This window comes from Zootoca vivipara, chromosome 9 (assembly GCF_963506605.1).
Source record: "Zootoca vivipara chromosome 9, rZooViv1.1, whole genome shotgun sequence".
In the NCBI taxonomy this organism is placed as follows: Eukaryota; Metazoa; Chordata; class Lepidosauria; order Squamata; family Lacertidae; genus Zootoca; species Zootoca vivipara.
The window spans coordinates 62,565,182-62,590,560 of NC_083284.1; the positions used below are offsets into that span (position 1 = coordinate 62,565,182).

The 25,379-nt window shown below is 42.8% G+C and overlaps 1 protein-coding gene across 1 annotated transcript in view; it reads right to left on the bottom strand.

Moving 5' to 3' along the window:
• The window catches only part of KLF3 (KLF transcription factor 3), a 43,168-nt gene that overhangs the window by 9,762 nt on the left and 8,027 nt on the right, over positions 1-25,379 (bottom strand). Inside the window, exons 2-4 of the mRNA XM_035111894.2 lie at positions 11,047-11,141; positions 1,957-2,425; positions 1,064-1,214 (exon numbers count right to left, since the gene is read on the bottom strand). Coding sequence (XP_034967785.1) covers positions 1,064-1,214; positions 1,957-2,425; positions 11,047-11,103 — 677 coding nt within the window. The 5' untranslated portion in view covers positions 11,104-11,141. The remainder of the gene's footprint in view (positions 1-1,063; positions 1,215-1,956; positions 2,426-11,046; positions 11,142-25,379) is intronic.

Below are 25,379 nucleotides of genomic sequence, written 5' to 3' on the forward strand. Positions count from 1 at the left end.
AAGCCGCTTCTGGCGAACCAGAGCAGCGCACGGAAATGCCATTTATGTTCCCGCTTGGAGCGGTACCTAATTATCTACTTCGCTTTGATGTGCTTTCGAACTGCTAGGTTGACAGGAGCTGGGACCGAGCAACGGGAGCTCACCCCCGTCGCAGGGATTCGAACCGCCAACCTTCTGATCGGCAAGCCCTATGGCTCTGTGGTTTAACCCACAGCGCCACCTGCGTCCCTTTGAGATGTTACATCTGTACATTTCTTCGATATTTTACTGCACCAGTGCAACTCAGTTACACTAATGCAAGATGTTTTGCAACTGATAGTGAAATGTTGATCCTCCCTTTTTCTTTTCAGTCAATGGGAGGGAATAAAGAATTGTTCTGGGTACAAGACTAGCTGTGTCCATTAGCTTGACTTCAGTAATACAGATCACCTTCTTTTAAGGTTCCTAGCAATGTTTTAAAAGTCTCTGAAGAATGAGCTGTTATCTCTTTATAAACCCAACTAAATCATGCTACACTTTGGATCATCTATTGCTATTTAACTGATTTATTAAACACACCCTACAAAGCATCTCAAAGTGTTTTCACATTGCAAAAAAAGCCATATGCAAAACAACTGCATATATAAAAACAATGTGTGTGTGTGTATAAATGATTTCAAATAAATTGAGATACCAACTGCAATATAAGTGTCTCCTTAAAAAGGCTGGTTGAAAAAGTCTTCAAAAGGCACCAGAAAGACAATTTACACGACTGGTTGGGTGCAAGAGATGACACTGTATTTTAGGTTTCTGACCCCAAACTGCATAGGGCTGTGTACTCCAGAACTAACACCCTGAATCTAGCTCAGAAGCTGTTTGGCAGCTAGCACAATTCTTTCAACAGTGGTGTAATAGGATGCAATATTCTGCCTTGGTCAGCTGCATTTTGCACTAGCTGCTGTCTCCAGGTCAGCCTCAAGGGCAGCCCTGCACAGAATGCAACACGGTAATGCAATCTACAACGAGGACACAATTAATTATTGTGTTTAAACGAGGTAGTATAAGACTCCAGTTAGCTACTTACTCTTGAAGCATTGCTTGAGGAGGCGACAATGAGGTCATCAGCGGAGGGGACATTTGTTCAGGATAGTAGTCATTCCTAGGAGATTCCATGCCTGGTTCCACCTTAATAGATTTCCTTAGTGCTTGCTTCTCATAAGATTCTATAACAGACACTACAAGAAAAACAAACATAGCAAATAAACACATTTTTCCATCTTCTACATGCCGCGTGTAACTAATGTAAGATATTCCTGGGAAGACGAGTCAACTGCTGAATATATTTTGTAGGCTGGTAGGCTGCATTTGAAACACTGTTACTTATTGCATTTTTTACTGCCCTTGCTTCCTCCAAGGAGGTCAGGACTAAGGCTGGACGATACCTGGTTTTCAACATCGTGATCTATCACCAGTTAAACAGCACAATATACGGATATATCACGATGTCTGAAATAAGGATGGAGCTAGGCATTGGCTGGCTTCACGGTTTTTCCCACATCATGATTTTTGCCTAGCAGACCACACATACATCATGATTCGCAATATATTGCCAGGTCAAAAAGTATGAAACCAGTATCACGTATGGACTTCAGTTTTGGACGATATATTGATTTACCACCAAGCCCTAATCAGGACAGCATCCCTTGTTTCTGCCTTTCTGTCCCCCTTTATTGTCACAAAAACTGTGACGCAGATTATGCAGAGAGTTAAATGCCTGGTCCATGAAGTAGGAATCTGCCTGCTCTTAGCTGAAAACACTCATCTTCCATATCCCCTTGTAAAAGGATAAACAGAAGCAGTTTTTTTCATGATAGATGTAGCATGACTTTAAGCAGAAGAACATCAGGTCCCTTTTTAATTTATCTTTTAAAAAATAAGAAATGGGATGGGGAAGTCCACAAAAACCAGAACCTTTACCTGGCATGCTACTTGGATTTTCCAACTCTTCTGAAAGAACCGTGGACACCATAATAGGATGCTGAAGGGGAGGCGCATACATAAAAGGGACAGGCTGAACTACGACGGGCTGTATAACTGGAAGCATCCCAGGGCTTCGAAGTCCATGGCGAGAAAGAGCTGCCATTACCGGAGGAATAGTTAATGGCATCGTGAAAGGCTGCAGCTTCTTCATTGGTGGGCTGGGTGAGGGCAGATTTAATCCAGGTGAGCCTCTCCTGGGCTGGAATTTCAGGGGCGAAGGAGAAGGAGAACTTCCTGATGAAGGAGGCGAGCTCCGCTTCACTGTGAGGTCGACAGGCTCAACTTGCACTCCGTTACAAAACCCTTCTGAAATCTGGTAGATTTTACTGGGCACCATGTTTGGCGTCGAATAAATGACACTGTATTTGTTGTGGTTCATTTGGTCCATGTAACTGGAGCTGAACGACTGTGCAAAAGAGGGAAGGAAATAGGTGAAATGGAATCTAGGACACAAAATACGCTTTGTTAAATAAGGGATCATCTCTGTGATGCTTTAAACTGAATTCCACTGGACTCAAATATGAATTGAAATCCTACACAGATATTCTTTGAACAGACACACATTATTCTGCTTATGCAGAACCATACTGCCCCACGAAGCATATGGCTTACAGGTTAGCCATCCTTGGTGCCTTACATTAACTACTTTTGCCACAATGCAGAATATATTTTAATTATGTATCAGAATCTTCTGTAACGAAAGTTGATCTGGTAGGATTAATTCTGTACCTTTTGGTGAATATGTCAAGTCAGGCCTGGCTACAAGGGTGTGGACTCAACCAACTCACGGTTCCAATTATAATGTGAAGACATCAACCGCAAGACAGAGGGAAGTCCTGGGAAAGATTTGCCACGTTTTCCTGGAACCACTGGCCCATCAACAATTTGTTGTAGAGCAGTAGAGGAAGGCTACTGTGCTTGGGAGGAAAGCCAACTGGATATGGCCCCTGTGCTGCTTATTTTTGTTCTATTCCACTGTCTGCAGCAACAGAATTTCTACAACATAAATGTATTCCATTGCATAACTACATATAAATACGTTCCATGAAACCACAACATCCCTGTGGAAGTAACTTTTAATTGAGACCTTTCAACATCTGCAGAGGACCACAACTCCCATCACCTATGACCACTGGCCATGCTGCCTGGGGCTGATGGGAGTTGGAGTCCAACAACATCTGGAGAGCAGTGTTAGAAACTCAAGGTATGTATGCTGGGTGGCAAATGGGTCCTTAAACCAAGGTTGCAGTGTCACCAAAATGGACTGTCTAGTTGCCATTTGGGGGCAAGACAACTCTAAAGTCTTATTTTTCAAATGATGGGTTATTGCTTTTGGCTTGATTTTATATGTTGTGGTCTTGTTGTGAACTGCCCTGAGACCTCCAGGTAGAGTTAATTAATTAATTAATTAATAATAGTGATTGATTCTCAGTTAAACATCAGATGATAAGATAACCTTGAGTTAGGTTAAAGGGACCCCTGACCATTAGGTCCAGTCGTGACCGACTCTGGGGTTGCGCGCTCATCTCGCATTATTGGCCGAGGGAGCCGGCGTATAGCTTCCAGGTCATGTGGCCAGCATGACAAAGCCGCTTCTGGCAAACCAGAGCAGCACATGGAAATGCCGTTTACCTTCCCGCTGTAGCGGTTCCTATTTATCTACTTGCATTTTCTGACGTGCTTTCGAACTGCTAGGTTGGCAGGAGCTGGTACCAAGTAACGGGAGCTCACCCCGTCACAGGGATTCGAACCGCCGACCTTCTGATCAGCAAGCCCTAGGCTCAGTGGTTTAACCACAGCGCCACCTGGGTCCCTTTGAGTTAGGTTAGGAGAACCATTAAGAAAGTGACTTTTCTTCTTTTGAGTTAGGTTAGGAGAACTTAAAAGAAGAAACGTCACTTTCTTAATGGTGACTGCTCCTGCTCAGGCTACACAGAAAAAGCAATTTGGTTCCAGAAATCCATTTCAAATTGTGCATATAAAATATAACTGATAGAATTCTACAGGGTGGGGGCATCTGTGTGTGAAAACAGTCCAAATCGAATGATCGTCAGATGGTGCAGATGTCAGGCACTATCCTGGTGCCCAGGCATCTTCACTTGGTTGCAAGTGGTCGAAAGCCAGGGGCGAAATGTACCTGGCTAATTTCAAACACTGCCGAGAGCCACTTGTACTATTTGCTCAATAATCTTTCCAGACGCAACACTTCATTGCCTCTGCCCCATCAAGCATATTTCATTTGCAATCTTATGCCTGTCACAACCAAAAGAACACTGAAGCAAGGGAATTATGATAATTATTCAAGGGTACCGACTAGGGAGACACTAATAATTAAAACAGTACCAAGCATCTGGGCTCCCAGGGTTGGCCCAAGCAAAGCAATCCAAGAGGCGCACCCCAGCACTCCCTGCAATATTGCAAGGGATCCTGGGGCACACCTCTTGGATTGCACCCCAGTTCTGTGCTGCTCCAAACCACTGCTTGGGTTTACCACTGCTTGGGTTTACTGCTTGGGTTGCTTGTGCAGTCGGGCTTGCTCTGGTTGTGCGCTGCACCAAACAAGTATACCTGAAGGAATGTCTCCACCCCTATTGTTCAGCCTGGACACTGAGGCTCCAAGGGCATTCTGGCGGTTCCCTCCCTGCGAGAAGTGAGATTACAGGGAACCAGGCAAAGGGCCTTTTTGGTAGTGGCGCCCTGTGGGACGCCTTCCCATCAGATGTCAAGGAAATAAACAACCACCTGACTTTTAGAAGACATCTGAAGGCAGCCCTGTTTAGGGAAGTTTTTAATGTTTGCTCTTTTATCGTGCTTTTAATATTCTGCTGGGGAGCCGCCCAGAGTGGCTGGGGAAACCTAGCCAGATGGGCGGGGTATAAATAATAAATTATTATTATTCCCATTAAATATGACTGCAAAAATCTGTACAACTGCACAGACTCATGTGTGCTTAGCCCCCACCGAAAAGCATGTGGCTTATAGGACAGAAACCCATTCATTTCAGTATTGTAGGCAGGTGTTTTCAGGATTGTCTGGGACATACAAACCAAAGCACAGGACTATAGTTGAGCTATAATGTAGCATGTTCCCCCCCTCTAAAGGTTGCAGGTCATGTGTTAACTTGCAAGCTAAATTTAAAAGTCCTGTTTGCTTCAGATGTTAAGGCAACCATGGAATGCTTAAAGAAACAAACTCCAGTGGGAAATACCTAACTGCTGAGGTAGAAAAAACACAAAAATATTAAATTATGCTAGGGATTCAACTTGCTCTCTGTTTCTCAGCTTGACAGAAAGAATTTTCATTGTGTTTAGCTACGCTAGCACAGAATTCACCCAAGTCAGCTGTTTTTGTGCCAGTCTGAAGAAGCCGATTTATTTTGACAGGGTTTCTTTTCCACATTTCTACTGAACTGCACATTTCCAGCAGAAGATCATGAGCATCATAGCAAACAAGAAAAGCTGGAGTGCAAAAACAGGAGAAGTGCTATAGGACAAATCTGGTTAGTTATTACCTAAAACAAGAAAAACCCCACACAAATAATTTGTAACCCTTTAATGGGCATTGGACAATAACCAAACAAAACCATGTCATTATGGACAAACTTAAGTTAACAAGTGACATCTGTCTAACAGAACATAATATCCACACATGATCTGAAAGCTACTCTTAACAGCATCACTTTGTGACCATTTGAAGTCTAACACAGGCATCCCCAAACTGCGGCCCTCCAGATGTTTTCGCCTACAGCTCCCATGATCCCTAGCTAAGAGGACCAGTGGTCGGGGAAGATGGGAATTGTAGTCCAAAACATCTGGAGGGCCGAAGTTTGGGGATGCCTGGTCTAACATATTCATTGCAGCAGAAACTCCTGCCAAGCATTTAGCAGGCAAAACAGAGTACAAAGGAAATTTAAAAAAACAAATAAATAGTAGGGCCAAAAAATCATGAAATGCAAAAAGTAACGGTGCATCTGTAAACTTTCTATACATAGTTTTGGAAGTATGACCCAGTCACAACAATAGTCACTGCATGAAGACTATCTTTCTGGCTGTGCTATATTACTTGAAAGTTTTACATTTAGTGCAGTCCAGTTAGAAGCAGCATGATCACAGTGATTACATGGCATACTGGGTCTTAAGCCTGCCAGGCAAGGTCCCGGGTTATCCTAATAGTATGTGGAAACAATGGCTGCATTCAGTTAATTAACTTCTGGCTTAATTAGCCAGGCTATGTATAACCTCCACAAACTGATCCACATGCAGCTCTCCTTTGCTCCCTTCACGTGAGCAGGAAAAGATGCCAGGAAGCTACTATCAAACAAGGTATCCTGCTGTATGAATCTGAACCAGAAACTATGGTTAACAGTTTGGCTGATTTGGAAACTATTAACCATGTTTTCAGTTTGCTGTGGTTTCCCATGGCTAGCCTCCCTACTGACACGTAGAGGCTGCAGTGCAGCTACACAGAACTGCACAGTTGCTTAAGTCTGGATTTGATCATTCAAACCAGAACAATAGCAAAATAAATAAATAAACTGGATTAATTAATATTCAACAGATATGAAGTAGTTCACAAACTACTGCTGAACACAAAAGCTATTTTTGTCACAGATAAGATGCTTGTTTAGACCAGCTGCTGTAGCCTAGTATACTGTTTCCAATAAATGCCAGCTCCTGGATTTTGCTAAGCAAAAAATATATTAAAAAAATGGATGCTCTGTTTTGCAGAATCGGGTGCTCCGTTTTGCAGCTAATCACAAAGAGACACAGAATATATGCTCAATTTAGGCATGCAAGCCTTTGAGTGATGAAATAACTGTAATACTGCTTAAGTTATATGGCCAAATGTACATTGCAAGGCAGCACCATTAGATGTTGAGTAGCAGTTCTCTAATTTGGAGACACTGGGCCATAAGGAGCATGAAGTGTTCAGTTTGTAGCCATCTGCAACTTTTCAAGTTGCTTTTCTAGAATAAGAGCAGAAGGGTATCTGGCTAAAAGGAGCCATCACTTCAAGGGAAAGAATATTCAAATATGTCACTTAATGTTCTCTGGCACGGCAAACACTTCTATCTGCAAGTTCTATGGCAGGCTTCCTCAAACTTGGCCCTCCAGATGTTTTGAGACTACAATTCCCATCATCCCTGACCACTGGTCCTGCTAGCTAGGGATCATGGGAGTTGTAGGCTAAAAACATCTGGAGGGCCGAGTTTGAGGAAGTCTGCACTATGAGGACACAGAAATACTGGCAAGTATGTTCTTGATGAAGGCTGCCTAATAGGTGTCATCCAATTTTTAGACATCAATCATTTTAGACCTGGATTTCTCCTGGTCTACCCTGACCAAGATTGCTTTTCGAATATTTATAAGTTGGAAAGCAATATAATCAAAATAACCTGGGAGTTGACGTATTTCTTCTCCACTTGTCCACACCTAGGACAAAGTCCAGCTAAACAGGTCACATTTTGTGATCTCCACCCAGATATGAATGCTCTCGTAAAGAGCCAACTGTGCTGTTAATCTGACAGAACTTGCTACATAACATACAGTGGTTGGTGATTAATAATCACCATCACTAAGAACTCACGTCAAATCTCCTCTCAAAAGGAAGATTCATGCAGGTCTTCTACAACGGACAGTAAGTCTTGTTCTTCTGTGGGAGATTTGTGTATTCATCTTACTTAAAAGGCAGGTGTACCCTACCTGCCTTTCCACCAAATGTAGGCCTCAAAAGTGGACACTCCTATAGCAAAGGCATCTGCTACTAATTTGTGTAGCAAAAGTGCTTTTCTGGAAACTTCAGTGGCATTGTTTACTCCAAGGTAACAAGTACCACATTAACTATTTCACATCGCATGTAGTCAACAGGGTGGAGCTCAGGCGGCCCTGTAATTACATCTACTATATAGTTATCACTCATGTGTGTAGTAACACCGTTCCTGAACTTGCCCAGTCCACCAGAGAGATGACAAAATGCTGTGGGTGTGTCCTGCCATTATGCGATTGTGGTAAACCTTTTAAAACCGCACCCTTACAGCGTTGCTAAAACTCAACTTTGTTTCTTTTTCCTGGTGCTAAAAACTGATGGCGCTCCACTCTCACCAGCATGTCTTTGTGCAAAAACGTCAACTACTGTTTTAAGCGGGAGAAAATGTTGGGCCGTGTGACAATTTTGCCAAATACTGCAGCAAACGCAATGCTCTCGATTAGAATCGTAAGATTGCAAGAGGAAATGAGGATAGTTTTACTCTACCTTCCAAAGGCATAATATTGAACTTCTTTCCACACACCACATGTTTTGCCACCTTAAATTCTCTCTCTCTCCCCCCCCCCCCCCCCCCCGATCCCAAAGCTTTAGGGGACAGCAGGAGCTACAATGGTCTGTTTTCTCCCAACACACCAAGTCAACACACCAAGCTGGCATGAGTGCACAGGCTTCTGGTTTTATACCAACTCTGTTCCTCCCTGATCCCTTTTGCTGCCGTGCCACACTAAGCCAAGGTTTGGTTTAAGAAGCCATCCAAAAAATGAAATAAATGAATTTGTCACTCATAAAATCATAGATCACAGGAGCATAGAATTGTAGAGTTGGAAGGGACCGTGAGGGTCCAAACCCCATGCAATGCGAGCCCAATGTAGGGCTCGAAACCACAACCCTGAGATTCAGAGTCGCATGCTCTACTGACTGAGCTATCCCAGCAGTATGAATGAATTTACACCACTCAGACCATGAACTTAACGCACGCACACACTTCTCCTCTCCTGTTTAGATCTGAAGCCTCTCCCCACAAAGTAATCACCTCTTCTTCCTTCCTCTTCTCACTCAAAACACATTCTCTCTCCACCACACACACACAAGCCAAATCCTCTGCTACAATCCGTTTAACATCCAAGACCAATTTAGAGATACACCCTGGTACTGATGCTATCAGCTACAGATGGGAGTGTTACAAAGAAGTCTTTGAAGAAGCCCAACTTTCCCTGTTAATGCCACTGCTCTCTTAGGTTTTCATCCATCATTACAGCATTTACAAACCACTACACTAGTGATGCAAAGCAAGCTTACCCCCGTTTTGTGACTTTTTTGGCCAGAAGTCACAAAGTGCAGTCAACATCACATGGGCTCTGAGCTGCTCTAAACATCACGGAAATTTCAAACTCTGGACCAATTTGGTTGCAAATCCTTTTTTTAAAAAAAAATTCAAGGCAACTTAATTAAAGGATGCTACAAATGGGCTGACAAGACAGGGATGCACTTGCTAAAATGCAATGTAATGCACACATTATTACATTGTTGTAGCATTAAACCTTGTGTACGTGTTATGCCAGAGGTAGCCTTTAATAATCTGCTGGTGGATTCCCACTTATTTCTGGCAAATTACTTCCAGCCTCTCTGCAGAAATAAGCCTACAGCTACTTTGAGGAAAACATAGCAGTTATCTTTTGGAACAGCAACCAATGAGCACTTTGGTCTATAATCAACCACACTAATTACTTAGGAGGGCAATTTGCATTCATTTCCCAAAGGGCAGTTCTTAGTTTCCTTGACCAAAACAGTGTGAACTAAAGGAGAATTTTTAAAACTTCCTTTATGAAAGCATTTATGAAAGCATAATTAAAATATATCCAGGTAGAGAAGCATTTATCGGAAATGTCCCGTCGCCCCCCAAGCAGAGTGTTTTTTAAAAAAATTAAAATTAAACCAAAAACTGAACACTGTTATTGGATACTTTCTAACAAACATTACAAATATCCATGGCAACTTTGTTTCAAAGTGACCCTTCCATCTTGTATAACCGCTGGCAGGAATATAAGCAGCCAAACACACAAAGATGATCTAATTGTATAAGCTTCTCATTACCAGCAAGCCTTCACATACAATCCTCTATTCAATTTTTCCCCTTTGCGACTATTTTCCAAGTACACAGAGGCGAACAAAGCAAACAGGCTTATGGCACCAGCCTCACCCTAGAACATCCTAGAGTAAGCGCATTTCCTTGAACATTGACAAGGTGCTCCCTTCATTCCTACAACCTCTGTGTAGGTCAGGCAGAAAATCTCAAACATCGGCAGTAAGAGAAAAGATGGGAAATGCAAGTAAGGCCAACCGGACCAAATGCAGAAAGAGAAAGACTTAAAAAGACTCAGGTCTTGTTAAACGTCGAGTCACGGTGTCACCACTTTTCACTTGAAGAGATCCCCCTGTGCCCTAAACAGCTGGTGTTCAGCATCACCAGGCAGGAAAGCTGAACCTGTTGAATTCCTGCCTGTTAAATACACAGAACCTTGGTCAGGGAAAAGAGGCTATCCTAACTAGTCAGTGGCTCTCATGGGTGGGGCGCAGTGATTTATTTTTGCGCTTACTTTACTTCAAAAGCTGCTCAGGGGTGTTTGTGGGAGTGTCCTCTCTCCTCCTGTACAAATGATCCCTCTGGAGATTTTGCACTCTGCAACTTTCCTGGATGTCCGCATTTCCAAAAAGCTTCCCCTTATCCTCAGGTGTGCTTTCCTGTAAGCGGTGGGAAGCAGCCTACTATGTACTGGACACCTGTTTGTTTGTGTGTGTGTGTGTGTGTGTGTGTGTGTGTGTTCTTTTTCACTTTGAAAGAATCTGGTGCAGAAAGATTCTGTCAAGGCAAAAGGAAGGCCCTTCTTCCTTAAATACAAAATTAGAAAGCACATGGATCACAGGCCCTCACAGCCTAACTCTGTGATTCGATTATTTCTGTGAGATAACTACTGCCGCAGGAAGTGCCGACAGCTAGGAAGGCTGCAGAGCGCTAGTGAAATGTTTAATGGAAAGTAACGCACATACAACTCCTGCCCACCTTGTGACGATTAAAGCTGAATTCTACACCCACCAAAAAAGCCCCCTGATTATGAAGGAGTAAAAAACTAAAACCAAAACAGGAGCCTTGTTTGCAAGGAAAGAAACGATTTGTGAAATTGGGGGCAGGTTACAGCACAGCACGACTAGAATATAACCCATGACAATAGAAACTTTTTAAAAATGTTTAAAAATACTAACCACTGGAACTGGTTCCATTGCTTCTTGTTTGATGGGGACAGGGTCAAACATGAGCATCTTCTTAGTCAGCTTTACTTATATTGTTGTGCAGGACTCTAGAAACACAAGGGGGGGAAGCAAGAGAGGGTTTTTAAGAAAAAACAAAGCATGAGAAAGCTGTAGAGCACTCAGCTCTTAAGTGAACATACTTTACATTACTGCGCATAGGAGTTAATTGCATGTACGGCATGCAAACAACTGGGCGCAGCTTATTGCTATTGAAAAAAAAACAACCCAACATTGGGAGCAGGGGTAGAAGCTTGAGTAATGCATGCAAAGCACCATATTATCTCCATAATCCTTAGAATAGCTCTATACTTTTAAAATTGTATTCTCATTTCGCATGTAGGCACTGCGGGTGCCTGCAAGAAGCTAATAATGGCATGCCTAAGACCACCTAGTAAATTTGTCAGAGGAACTTCACATCTTATCCTCAGAAACCCTTTAGGGTAATATGAAGTTGTGTGATACTGTCTCATAACTTCAGGAAATCCCTTTGCATTTATGCTATCACGAGTACGACTTTTTCGCTTCAAAACAAATATCTACCTTTTTAAAAAACACACGTCTATGTAACAATAGCATATATGTTATCAAGCCTTACACAAGTACAGAAACTTGTTTTATTTTTAAAAAGCTGCTAGAAAAAAAAGATGAGTCCTATTATCAGGGGTCAGCAAACATTTTCAGCAAGGGGCTGGTCCACTGTCCCTCAGACCTTATGGGGGGGGCAGACTATATTTTTTTTGGGAAATGAACGAATTCCTATGCCCCACAAATAACTCAGAGATGCATTTTAAATAAAAGGACACATTCTACTCATGTAAAAACACGCTGATTCCCAGACCGTCCACGGGCCAGATTTAGAAGGTGATTGGGCCGGATCTGGCCCCCAGGCCTTAGTTTGCCTACCCATGGCTTATATGAACCCCACTCCCAGATGCTGAACTACTTCGATGTTTTTATCCAGATTTAATTCAGAATAATTAGCACAACTAGCAGCTACAAATAACCAAACACTCTTGCTTCTCTTTCCTTCACATAAGGGAATGCATTCATCAAACAGATGTCCTGCTCACACGTTCGGTGTCTGCAATGAGGTCTTAAAGAAACACACCTTGTTTGGGGGGGGGGAAATCCTGTATAGTTGCTTCACATGCTATTTTGTCAGCTGGAAAGGCTTTGCATCTGTCGATAAAGTCTGGAACTGATTTCTAATACCATCTGAGAGGCAGTTTAAACCAGGGATTAGATGATAGACCTCCTGTTGGAACTTCCCGATTTTAGGCTCTGCATGAGCTGTGGCCTCACCGGGAGAGCTCTGGGCCTCAATCTCCAAAGGTAAAGTGGGCATGAACAGTGCTTTGTGAGGATGACTGAAATGCACCACTGAAGCAATAACTGACATAGCTCGAAGGAGTCAAAGACGAAATCATTTAACTGTTTGGCACGAGAGACAGGCTGTAAGATGTAAACAAGAGTTTCACTTCCTGTGGGACAATCTCAATACTCCAGAATAGGACTGAGGAATACACACCAAATTACTGTACGAGTAATCCGCCCTGCTCCCCCAAACCAATGTTAATTCTCCTTTAATTGTTAGGATGGTTCCTCAAATAACAAGTCCCAGTTGGCATTGCCTAAGCTCTGGGTAACAAATCTTACGAATTCTGTATCATTTCCAGTTCACATCCCTTTAGCTCCGAGCACGCAAAACAGTTGTATTCGGATAGAATACAGCGACCGTTATTTCTGGAAGGGAAGAAATTCCCTCTCATGTTACAATAGCGGGAAATAATTAGGAAAGGATCAGCAAAATGAGAGCTAAATCAAGCTTCAGAATTGATGGCACAATTATTTCTCATGAGGAAAGCTTTTATTAAGTAGAACTCAGTAACTGTGCTCGTAGCAACTGCAAAGAGCCTAACATTGCCCTCAACAGTCCAATTCAGTTCAAAGGGGGAAAATCTGCTCTTAATATTATACGTCGTGCATCTCAAGCTAATTATAAAAATAAAATTGCTTGTATTAAATCAATAGATGCCGATAGGAAAAGCATTAAAACAACAGGAGTTAAAGAACTAATGTTATGGAAGGGGCAGAAATTTTTATGTATTGGACCAATGAAGTATTTAAAGAGGGCAGACAGTATGGCCACTTATTTCAAAGACATGAGAAGTAGCAGACTTGCTATGCATTTTTATACTCCACATGTGACTTGTTAAATCAGTGGCGAACTTTGGTCTTTAAAATTTCAGTGGTGCCCTGTGCGAGGCCAAAATTGGATGCCTCCACACCTCTCGCCTTTCAGTTATAAAAGTCCTGCAATGCCCTCTAGTGTTGGCGCCCAGTGCAAATTGGCCAAAATCTGCCTCTGTGTTAAATAGATAAGAGGCATTAAGATAGTTCAGTAAAGCGCGAGAAGTGGCAGCTTAAAAGTGACACAACTGCTGCCTAGAGAAGGAACTTCTTGGTTCATCTTTTAGGCCTTTTCTTTTAGTCTTCCTTGGTGGAAAATGGTGATTGCTGCCCCATAGAAAAAAAGAGTCAGATAGCCAGGATTTTAGTGCAGCTGCAATTGGAGAGCAGTACATCCACAAAAAATAAAATCCAGCACCAAAGATAGGGCCTGAGTTTAGATCACAAACTCCTATTTCATACAAACAAAGGTAATTCACTTTCTTTGGTTTGTAAACATTTTTAAAATTACCCTACCAGTGCAAATAAGATATATCATAATTATTCCCAAATTGCAGTGGCGGAGATTGAGTTATGTCAGCCCTGCATGGGCTCTATAACCACCCCATTCAAGATATTTTTTGTGGCCCATAAGCTTTTGTTAGCATCTAAATAAAGTATGCCAATTTTTATTTTTTAGAAAAAGTACATTGCCAGACTTCAGTCTTGCAGAATTGTGTGAATAAGCACTAAGGAAACAATTTTTTGAAATGTCAAAAGGTTATCTTTAAACTCATATGAACATTACATATAACCCCCCATCTGCATAATGTTGCAGGTGGTTCATATTTTTTACTTAGGCCTCAAGTGCTGAACAATACACTCAATACCTTACTTAATCCTGTCCTAAATAACATGCAAGTTCTTAAGCGCGACACTGTTTGTTTGTATCCATAGGTGGCGCTAAAAATATGCAACAAAGAACAATCCATTGTGTATTGCATTTAGGTAGATTTCACTGCAAGCATAGAATTCAACAAGTCTTTTGTTGAAACTCTCTCTGTATTTTGCCCAATGAATCAAAGGGAGCATTTTCAGAGGTAGACAGAGGGGTTGCAAAGGAAACTTTATTCACGATACGAATGGTGTATCACACAACACATCTGGAAACCAGAACATAGTGTAACACTGGTAAAACACTGAGTCAATCCCATAACTGCTTTGTTTGTTTGTTTTAAAAAAACCAAACCACCACCTAAGGAAGAGAGAAGAATTATAACATAAAATGCCACAAGATATTTTGTGTTCTTATATTGTGATTTTATGTTGTAACTGCCCTGAGACCTGTGGGTATAGGGCGGCATAACAAATGTAATAAATAAAATAAAACAAGAATAAAGAGGACAACACAAAACCAATTAATTTCCATCAGATTATTCCAAAACTCCTCTTCAAAGGACCCTCTGGCAGGAGCTGGTAGACAAAGGGAGGCAGTAAAATTTTCTGGTGTACACTGGGTCAGGTTTGCCAATTGCCTTGAAAGGAAAACCTTTTATCTTTCATGTTTATTTGGAGTGAGAGGGAGCAATCACCTAGGACAGGCATTGTGCTATCCATGGCCAATTTCAGGTTAGGCGGACATGAAAGCAGAAGTTTCACTATCACCTTTAAGTTTTGCCTGATCAAGCAATTGAAGGTTGCAACTATGGAGCACATGAAATCGTATGAAATATGACAGGCAAAACTGATTAAACGCAGTGCCATATGCAGCATTGTAATTCACAATATTTTTTTTGCTGCAGCCCCAGCTTACTGAGCCAACCCTGTCCTGGACAATACGCAGACATTAAGAGCAATGAATTCAGCCTGTTAAGAATCAAGACACAATTATTTAGAGTACTGAGATCCTGACTCAAGATCTCAAGCAGAGGATTTCCCCCGGTGCTCAAAGCCCAAATGCTTTCCCCTTAAGATACCAGATGCTAGGACCTTAAAACATGCAAAGCATGTGCTGTGTCACTAATCCTCCCCTCTCCGTGTAAGAAAACTACCATGCTCCATCAAGTCATATCCGCTCACCCACAATGATAGTGCTTTAAATATAACCCTTGCCAATAGCTTATGGTTTTGCTAGGTAGATGAAATTCTTTGATGAACAGACTTGTGAAGATTGTTTCAGCCCCTAAGAGTGGCTTGAACTTTTGCACTTCCGTCCTCTGTCGAAAAGTTTAACCACCTGAGCTATACAAGGAGGAGGACTGTGACTTTTCTTCAGTTTCAGTTTCTGCTTTTAGTAATGCAGTGCATTCTACAGACTTAGGGCTGGTTGATACAACAAAAAGGTCTTAGCAGTGATTATTTATACCCAGGGAACGCCAATTCACACATTTCTCCAAGTGTGGTAGGAATCATGTGGAGGCCATTGGCAAAACATGAGATTCTTACATGGATTGCATTTTTCACCAATGGTAAGCTGAAAATGTTTGGTTCAGCCCAGGCCAAGTAGATTCCTTGCATACGTCAGAAATATTAAGGGCGCTAACACTCATTATGGCTGACGTGGAAAAACATTCCTAAACGCTTATTTGGTGGTTTCAAGCCAGCTATCAGTGCTCATAATTGTCTTTCCAAGAGAGAGGTAAAGAGTAAAACTTACAGCTCTTCCCTTTCCAATACCATATTTACCCGAACTACCATCTGAGGTCAGAATCTACTTTCTATTGAGGTACTAGATGGAACCTTTCATGAACTTTGAAAGTTTGAAATACAACAGCTATTGAGACAAAAAACTCTAGGAACATGGGAGACTGAAGAATGAGAGATGTATTGTTATTGACAATATTACTGATAAAATGCCCCAATTCACAAGTATTAAAAAAAATGAGATCTAAGTAACTGAACAAGGGTAACTATATAAATACAGTGGTACCTCGGTTTATGAACACAATTGGTTCCGGAAGTCTGTTCATAAACTGAAGCGTTCATAAACTGAAGCGAACTTTCCCATTGAAAGTAATGGAACGTGGATTAATCCGTTCCAGACGGTCTGCGGAGTAACCGTTCATAAACTGAAGCGAACTTTTCCATTGAAAGTAATGGAAAGTGGATTAATCCATTCCAGACGGGTCCGTGAAGTACTTAAACTGAAGCGTTCATAAACTGAAACATGGGTGTAATTGGTTCCGGAAGTCTGTTCATAAACTGAAGCGTTCATAAACTGAAGCGAACTTTCCCATTAAAAGTAATGGAAAGTGAATTAATCCGTTCCAGATGGGTCCGCGGTGTTCATAAACCGAAAATTCATAAACCGAGGTGTTCATAAACCGAGGTTCCACTGTAACTGAATTGTACCAAGGGGGACAAAAATGTTGAATATTTTAGGGATAGTTATCTTGTAAAACAGTGCAGTTTTACCACTGTTCCACCAAAGAAGAGGAACCAAAGAGGAGGAACAAGTCGGAAAGAAGATAAATTAAGGAACTACATTAAGGATATTCAGAGTATAGCGTCCAGTTGTAATGTGTCAATTTGCTTCTCTGTACACTGGGAATTCATATATTGCATATTTTGTAAGCCACTATATATATATTTTTAATTGTTGGAAGACAAAGCAGCCACAAAAAACACTTTCAGCTATCTGGGCCACCTCTTCAGAGGAGGCGCTTAATATCTACAAATCAGACAAGCTAATTTTGCTTTAAATATTTTATATAGGTAGAAGTATGTAAGCTATATGTAATATGAAACTAAATAACTAGCACTGCTGCAGTAAGCAAACGTGTGTGTGTGTGTGTGTGTGTGTGTGTGTGTGTGTGTGTGTTAACAAGCCACACAGTTTTATTTTCCAGCCTCCTCCCAGCTTCTCCACCCTCTGGACTTTTGCCAAGGCAACTCGACTTGTCCAAACAGGACACACTTTGATAAAAATTTCGCCCACACCCTGTCCTTAGGTGAGGCTAGTGAAGCAATTGATTTCTCCATGCAAATAAGGACAGGTGCACAGTTAAAAGTCCAAGCAAACTTCCAAGGCACTTCCTGGAACTGTAATCTCCTAGAAAAGAGAGCAAGCGTGTGCCAAGGAACCTGGAGAAAGGAAATTTAATTTATGCACTGGATTTTAAAAAGATTAATCTTCCGACGGAGTCAGGACACGACCCAGGCGAAGTTAAGTCCTTTGGAGCATGCTCTGACTCTTTCAGCATGGAGATCCTATTGACCTCCAACAGCTGAGATTTCAACAAGATGCATTATGTCTCATTAATTTCAATGGAGAGTTCTCAAATGGAATTTACTCCTGAGGAGGCCTGTTTAGGATTGCACTGTTAAAATGCTCCAGACATATTTTCATATGTTGTTGTTGTTGTTTGCATACCATCCTATACCCAAAGATCTCATAACATAAAATGACAATATACAAAACACAAAATACACAATTGAGACAAAGACAACTCAATAACCCTCCCCCCCCTGTTTTGCCTCATCAAGACTGTATTTGTTTCTTCCTGCATGGATCAGCTTGGCTCCATGCTACCTGAAGGGCTTGCTTCCTCCCACATGCATCTACCCATCCTTTAAGATCTGTAGACGAGGGACTTTATGGGGGCTGCTGCTTTCTAGCAGCACAGTTTATCAGCACACAACAGGGCTTTTTCCGTGGTAGCACCCTGCCCTGAGATGTTAGAAGGCTTTCTCTCTCCTTGTCCATACAATATTTGCAGATGGTGAAGAACCATTTTTCAACAGCTTTTGGATTTACTGCTTGTTAGAATGGGATGTGTCTCTTTGCAGGAAAAAAAAACCCTTAGGTTTTATGCTGTTCTAATGCTGTGTTATTTTGCTGTAGTTTAGTTGACTACAACACATTTTGGTGGACACAGATGCCAGCGCCACACCAAGTCTACTCAGGCAATATTTTCCAGGACCTAATCATGTCGTCCACATCATCAGGAGTCCATTCGCCTGCGAATATTCCAGTGTGAAATATACAATCACCTCTCGAGAGCACCCTTCTGCATTACACATTGGACAAGCAGAGAAGTCTCTACGCAAAAGAATAGATGGACACAAATCCGGCGTGAGAAATGGAAATATTGAGAAACCAGTGGGGGGTTATTTCAGCCTCCCAGGACACTGTGATCTTAAGGTGACCGCATCGGAAACCAAGGAACTTCAAACGCATCATGAAATGGCTGGATTACAATACATCAAGAGGTTCAGTGCTATCACATGTGGACTGAACTGCCACAATATATATTTTTAATCACTCCCCCAAGTATTAAGTGGCCTACCAATGCCAACACACATGCATAAATCTATTTGTATGCTGTCTTTCCACAGTTCAAATCATGCTCAAGGCGGCTTACAGCATGGAGAGAAAAAAACACATTACTGCAACGTAACAGAAGCAGTCATTAGCAAGAAATAAACATTAAAAAATACACAACCCAACTCAACCATTTCCGCATAAATCACCCCAAGATCTAAAATAAAGATACAAAACAACCAACAGCATCAACCCCCTGCCAACAAAACCCTCGAAGCAAGACCCCCCAACCCAGCATGTCCAACTCATCAACAAATATGAATGACCAGCATTAATAACACAATTATCCTTTTCTCTACTTGTCTACATTTCATTTCCTTCTGATCTGTCTGCTTGCAAGTCTCTCCCTCTTTAACTCTGGGTAACACTTCATAAATCTGATGAAGAGGGCAATAGTCATGAAAACTTATTCCATAGCATAGTGGGTAGCCTTTAAAGATGCCAGAAGGCTCTTCCCTTTTATCTTCTTAATTTCTTCTAGAAAATATACACACATCAAAAATGCTGATGGACTCTAAATGTACAAACCTTTAAATGCTCTGATCATGCTTATTTAGTAGCATTGTAAATGTTCTGCTATAGTTAAAGCTACGGTTTTCCCAGTAGTGATGTATGGAAGTGAGAGCTGGACCATAAAGAAGGCCGATCGCCGAAGAATTGATGCTTTTGAAATATGGTGCTGGAGGAGACTCTTGAGAGTCCCATGGACTGCAAGAAGATCAAACCTATCCATTCTGAAGGAAATCAGCCCCGAGTGCTCACTGGAAGGACAAATCCTGAAGCTGAGGCTCCAATACTTTGGCCACCTCATGAGAAGAGAAGACTCCCTGGAAAAGACCCTGATGTTGGGAAAGATGGAGGGCACAAGGAGAAGGGGACGACAGAGGACGAGATGGCTGGACAGTGTTCTTGAAGCTACAAACAGTACATGAGTTTGACCAAACTGCGGGAGGCAGTGGAAGACAGGAGTGCCTAGCATGCTATGGTCCATGGGGTCACGAAGAGTCGGACACGACTAAACAACAACAAACGTTCTGCTACACACAGGAAGAAAATTCAGGACAACCACAAGGAGACACAATGTTGGTAAAATGTGGAAAGGAGTTAGACATAGCAGAATAGAGTGCAGAGATCCACCATCTACACATTTCAAGGCTATGTATGGCTTGGTCCGCACACTATGTGGAAGAGGAATGCTGAAAAACTCGCCTTAATCAGCATTTCCGCATGTGAGCAGGGATAAATATCTTCCAATGGTGCTGGGAGGTTCCACTTAGAGTTTTAAAAACTCATGCCCCAAGTGCTGTTGGAAGAACTTAATTTGGGCTTCATAAACTCTTTTGAAGTTTTAAAACTTCTAACATCTGCTTCCACTATCTCCGGGGTCTTATATCTCTAAGGCTACAATTCCAAGAAGGTGTTCCAGGAAGTAAGAGTGCTTCCAGAATGACAACTAGGTCACTGCACTTGTTGCAAAGAATTAAGAATGGTGTTACGATCCACACTTGCAGAGATTGTGTTTCTTCCGTTCCACCCCTTAAAAAAAATAAACTTGGGGGGAGGGATTGCAAAGAAATGGAAGACCATAGGAGATCAGCAATTTTATAAATGAGTGGACACAGAATCGAAATAAACACCTTGTGTAGAAGCACCTTAAGTCCCAGTGAAATCAGTAGGATGTATTTATGAATAAATATTTTTAAAACTGGGCTGTATCTTCAGAGGTTAGCCCACAATTACGTTTTTCCTCCTCTGCTGAGAGAAGGCAGGGCCTGCACACTCCCCCCTGCCTATTTGGTGTCCAGGAATGGCCCCACAGAAATCAGACAAAGAGGAAAAACAGGTTAGGATTCCAACTAATCCTACCTAAGGATATTAGTGTCAAGTTAGTTGAGAAAGGACAACCTTACAACTGGAACTACTACTGTATCTGGGGGATTAATATATAAACTTTAAAGAGTCAGGACTCCCATGAGAGATGTGTTGTTTTTAAGGTCCTTTTAGCAGCAGACAATTCTATTCCATTTCAATATTTTTCTTAAGGGAAAAAAACATTCTATGACCTAAACCCACCAGTTCACCATATATAGGATTTGGGTTAAAATTCTTCAGGGTATCTTGGGATATGGTACAGAGTAGGTGAAAGAAAACATTTGCCTTTTCTTTGTAACTTGGGTCTTCAGCAAGTGCTAGGATGCCACTGTTTTCACCCAAAACTTAACCAGTTAACTATATTAAACTCCACATTTGTATCAAATAGTTATTGAATCAGTACAGGGTGGAAATGAAGAGAGAAAATAACAGGGTCTATGATGAGGGAAATAGGGTTGTCAATCGACAACAAAAATAAGATTGCAACCGAATAACTGGTTAATAGATGAAAGAAATTTAAACAACTCTTCATACTGTATTACCAAAACCACAGAATACAAAATATGACTGTGTTCCTCAATGGATTGGCCCTACTGATTAAGTTTGGCTCTGACTGATGAATCAGCTAAAGCTTTACTTCAGGGGTCCCCAAACTTACCCGGCTTTGGGCCGGATGCTCACCGTGCCGATTGCGTGCTGGGCTGGAGGGCGTGGGAGCGCACACGTGGGCGCGGGAGTGTGTGGCTGTGCGCGCCCATGCGCAAACGCTATTTCTGGCACACTCCCGACCTGGAAAGCTCCGAAAATAGCTTGTGTGCATGTGCAGAAGCCTCCTCCGACCCAGAAGTACACCGAAAATGACGCTTGTGCGTGCGCACAAGCTATTTCCGTCACTTTTCCGGGTCGGAAGTCTGCAGACGCGCTGCACTGCGCTGGTAAGAGCGGGAGGCAGGGATCCCCAGGGGCCGCGTAAAAGAGCCTCGGGGGCTGTATGTGGCCCCCGGGCCGTAGTCTGGGAACCCCTGGTTTAGTTGATCAATATACCCAGTATAAATTGCAGGCACAAAAAATAAAAAATAAAATCTGAGAAATTGGGAAAACGTTTCACGAAGACCCCACAAGCCTGTATTCTATTTAATGCGGAACAACTTTTAGCCTTACAATACAAATCTGCTACCCATATACAGGAATGGTATGGTAAAAAAATGTAATAAAGTTGTAATACAGTCACACTGTATTACAGTGTGCCTAGCTATACTAGTCATTGATTTTACTATGATTTAGCAGCTTCCACTAAAACAACCCTGTGTGCAATTGCTGTCACCCCCATTTTTACATCTACTGAACAGGGCCGTCTTTAGCAGATGCGGCGCCGGGGTGCCAATATCCGCCCAGCGCCCCCAAATTACCATGGGTGGGAGGGCAAAGCTGCACACTGCCAGCCATGGGGAGGGGGAACTCTCCCCCATGCCGCTGCGGGAGAGCAATCCCTACAGAGGCTTGGGAGGGAAGCTGCACGCCCGCCAGCCATATGGTTGACGGGGCGCAGCTGGTGGGCGTGCAGGGAAAGGGGAGGCTGCCGGCAAAGTTGCACAGCTCCCCCACTCACTGGGGCGCCCCTGGGAGGCTGGTGCCCTGGGATCAACGCACCACTAAGCCCTATGGGAAAGACGGCTCTGCTACTAAACTCCTGCCACCTCCATGGGACAATGTGCTCCCTTATCAGAGCAGACCCTTATCTGCCTTCCTGCCTCAGCGACTTCTTTCAGAGAAACAGAGACACAAAGTTGAGCAAGAAGAAAGAGCAGGCTTCTGAAAACAAGTGAGGTATATATAATGGCATGGCAGTCTTTCCTTTCCAAGCAGAAGAGAAAGAGCAGCTTTTTGAGTCATATATATATATTGAGAGACTCAACTTTTTCCAAAAAAAATAAAAGGACAAAAACATAGAAGATGTACACAATCTAGCTGCAGTGACATGAAGGGAATAACACCCAGCCCATAACAGGAGTGCTTCTGTTCAAGGATTCAGACAACCTGGAAAGGGAGCCTTGCAATGAATGCTATTCAGGTCTTGGGACAGGCAGGTGAGGGGGAAGAGAAGAAAAAGACCACTTTCCCACAACATTCTTCAGAATACCTTTCCAGCCCAGTGGAGTGGAGTGGAAGTTTCTGGAGTATAAGAAAGAAGAGGGGGGGAGGTTTTAAACCCTGTGATATATACATCCCATTGACACCTCTACTCACTAGGAGAAGTTAGGAGCCGAAGCAGGTCACTTAAGAACCATAGATTCGTAGAGCTGGAATGGACTGCCTGCAATCCAGGGACCCTTTCTTTCCTCCCTTTCCTGTCCTCCTCCTTTTAATTTACAAAACACTTGGGGGAAGAGTCCCCCAAGCACGCAGAAATCACTGCGGTATTTTTTATGGCCCTATTTGGCTTCCAAATTGGGGATTTTTGATAGCAAGCCATATATCATATCATATCGTCTCAAGAAGGTCGGGTGCCCTGGCGCTGAGATTGCTCCGGCGCCCCCGCCCTCGCAGCGCGCATCATGGCTTCCGCGCGGCTCTGCCGCGCAGCCCCCCCGCCAGTCTGGCGCCCCCAGGGCTACACCTAGAGCCGGGCCTGCCCGCTAGGCAGGCCTAATAGGTAGCTCTTTGAGTCCCAATGAGGATTTCTATCTCCTAAAAACAACAATCAACCAGTCGCTCTTCTAGACAAGGGAAATATCAGCATTTTTACTCTGGGCACTAAGGCATACGTATTAAACCATACTTAATAAATCATTGTAGGCCCTGGGCCCTTGGGCATCATATGCACCTTCCCGCTTCTTGGAAGCAAATTTCCCCCTCCCCTCTTTACTGAATTATACATTAGCCATGATTTGAAACCAGACTTAAAGGTGGTTTTGAACCCTGTTTAAGCAGTAACCCTGGTTTAGTTTAAGATAGTGTTTTATCAATATAAGGGCAAAATAAGGTATCATCACCAACAGCCCCCAGCCCTCCACTTTCACTGCACAGTTTGAGCTCCCTCTCCCCCTGCCTGTCTTCCTGCTTTCTGCATTTTTGTGGCCTGGCCCAACCCCGTAATTCTCCAGGAGGAGGAAAAACCAGCTCCCCACCCACCCACTGCAAGCAAATTCCTAGAGAGAAAAAAAAGCATTCAGGTTGGGTGACAAGACCCACCAGCCCTCAAAACAGCCTTCTTTCCTAGCCAAACACGACACAGTTCTATGCACAGGTATTTGCTGCAATCTGCATAAACTGGTTCATTTCACCCAACACTCACAACCAATCCACTGCAAGCAATTCAAAATATTCACACACCCCAGCCCCACCCCATGTTTACTCAGAATGGTGTCCCTGACCCAATCAGAACTAATTCGAGGTGCTTTCAACCAAGCACATTGCTGGTGCTGCAGTTAAAGAGGCAGGAGCTTAGCCAAAAGGCTGCCTCGAAAGCAGCGGGAGGAATAGGCAAGTCAAAGGGAGGGGAGAGAACTGAAAAGATCCAAAAGGCACAGATTTCCTTTCTTGTAGCTCAGAAAAGCTCAACCCACTGCCCAGTCTTGCTATTTCTGCCCCTGACCACCTCCTTGACACCTTGCCCTCCCCAGTGGCGGACTTTGGTAATATGGCACCCTGAACAAGGACAAAATTTGGTGCCCCCTCCTCATAAATATTTCTTATTTTCACAAGAATTCCTTTGGGTACAGTTGCTTTTTTAGGGTTCTTCCCAGTAGGTACCTGTATTAATATAGGCATTATTATTATTATTTATTTATTTATTTATTATTATTATTTTGCACCTCCTCGTCTCGACCCAGTTCGAGGGAACCACCCGCACAACCCCTAAATCAGGCATAGGCAAACTTGGCCTTCCAGATGTTTTGGGACTACAACTCCCATCATCCCTAGCTTACAGGACCAGTGGTCAGGGATGATGGGAGTTGTAGTCCCAAAACATCTGGAGGGCAAAGTTTGCCTATGCCTGTCCTAAATCTAGTGCTGCTCTTCCCCCCTCCACTGCTAATCTAGCCTCACCATCTCTCTCATCATCTAGTCCCTAGTTTTTCTCTTCCCCTCCACCACCACTTAAACACTGTGCCAAGTGTATTTGTGAGTGCCTCTGGTGTCCAGTATGCTCTGCCTAGGGTGACTTCTGGCTCCACCTGCTGCTAGCTGCCCCCTTGGCACACCGTGTCCTTTGCCTTGCCAGCTCCACTGCTAATATATCAATATAACCCTTGTGGGGTTATATTGTGGGGCAGGAGGAGGAAAAATTGCTGTAGATGGGAAGGGCTGGAGATCGGGAGCACACAGTCCCACGACCACTCGTATGATCTTAACAGAGGTTAAGTGTATGTCTATCGCAACAATATGTGAAATCATTTGGGCGAGTTTGGACTTTTGGATCTGAGCAAGATGTGAAAACCAGAAGGGAACATTACACAGATATACGTGAATTGCGAAAAATCAAACCAGGGAAGAGGAAGAAGAAAGATGATGATTATGGAAAAATGATTAAATAAGCTTTTTTCCCCTCTCTCTCTTCAGAGAAGCAATTTGGTCATTCTCTGATGTGCCAAGGTTTTTAAACTACATGCTCAACCGCATGTACCAGACAGTCACACACACATAATTTCCATTATGGCTAACCTTAGTATTTAAAATATGCAGCACTTCTAACGTTCTGTTTGGCTTACATAACTGTTAGGATAGCTACCCTTGGAATACATCAACAACTGTTATTAAAAACCCTATAAGGAAAACTTGGCACTAGATGGAGCCTCAATGCAGGCAAGAGTTAAATTTGTTCCTTAATGTCAAATTATGAATTGGAAGCAGTAAGCCTTGAAATGAAAACACAAAACTTCAATGCCGGCTACACAGAAAAGCTTCCTGCTGGTTAGAA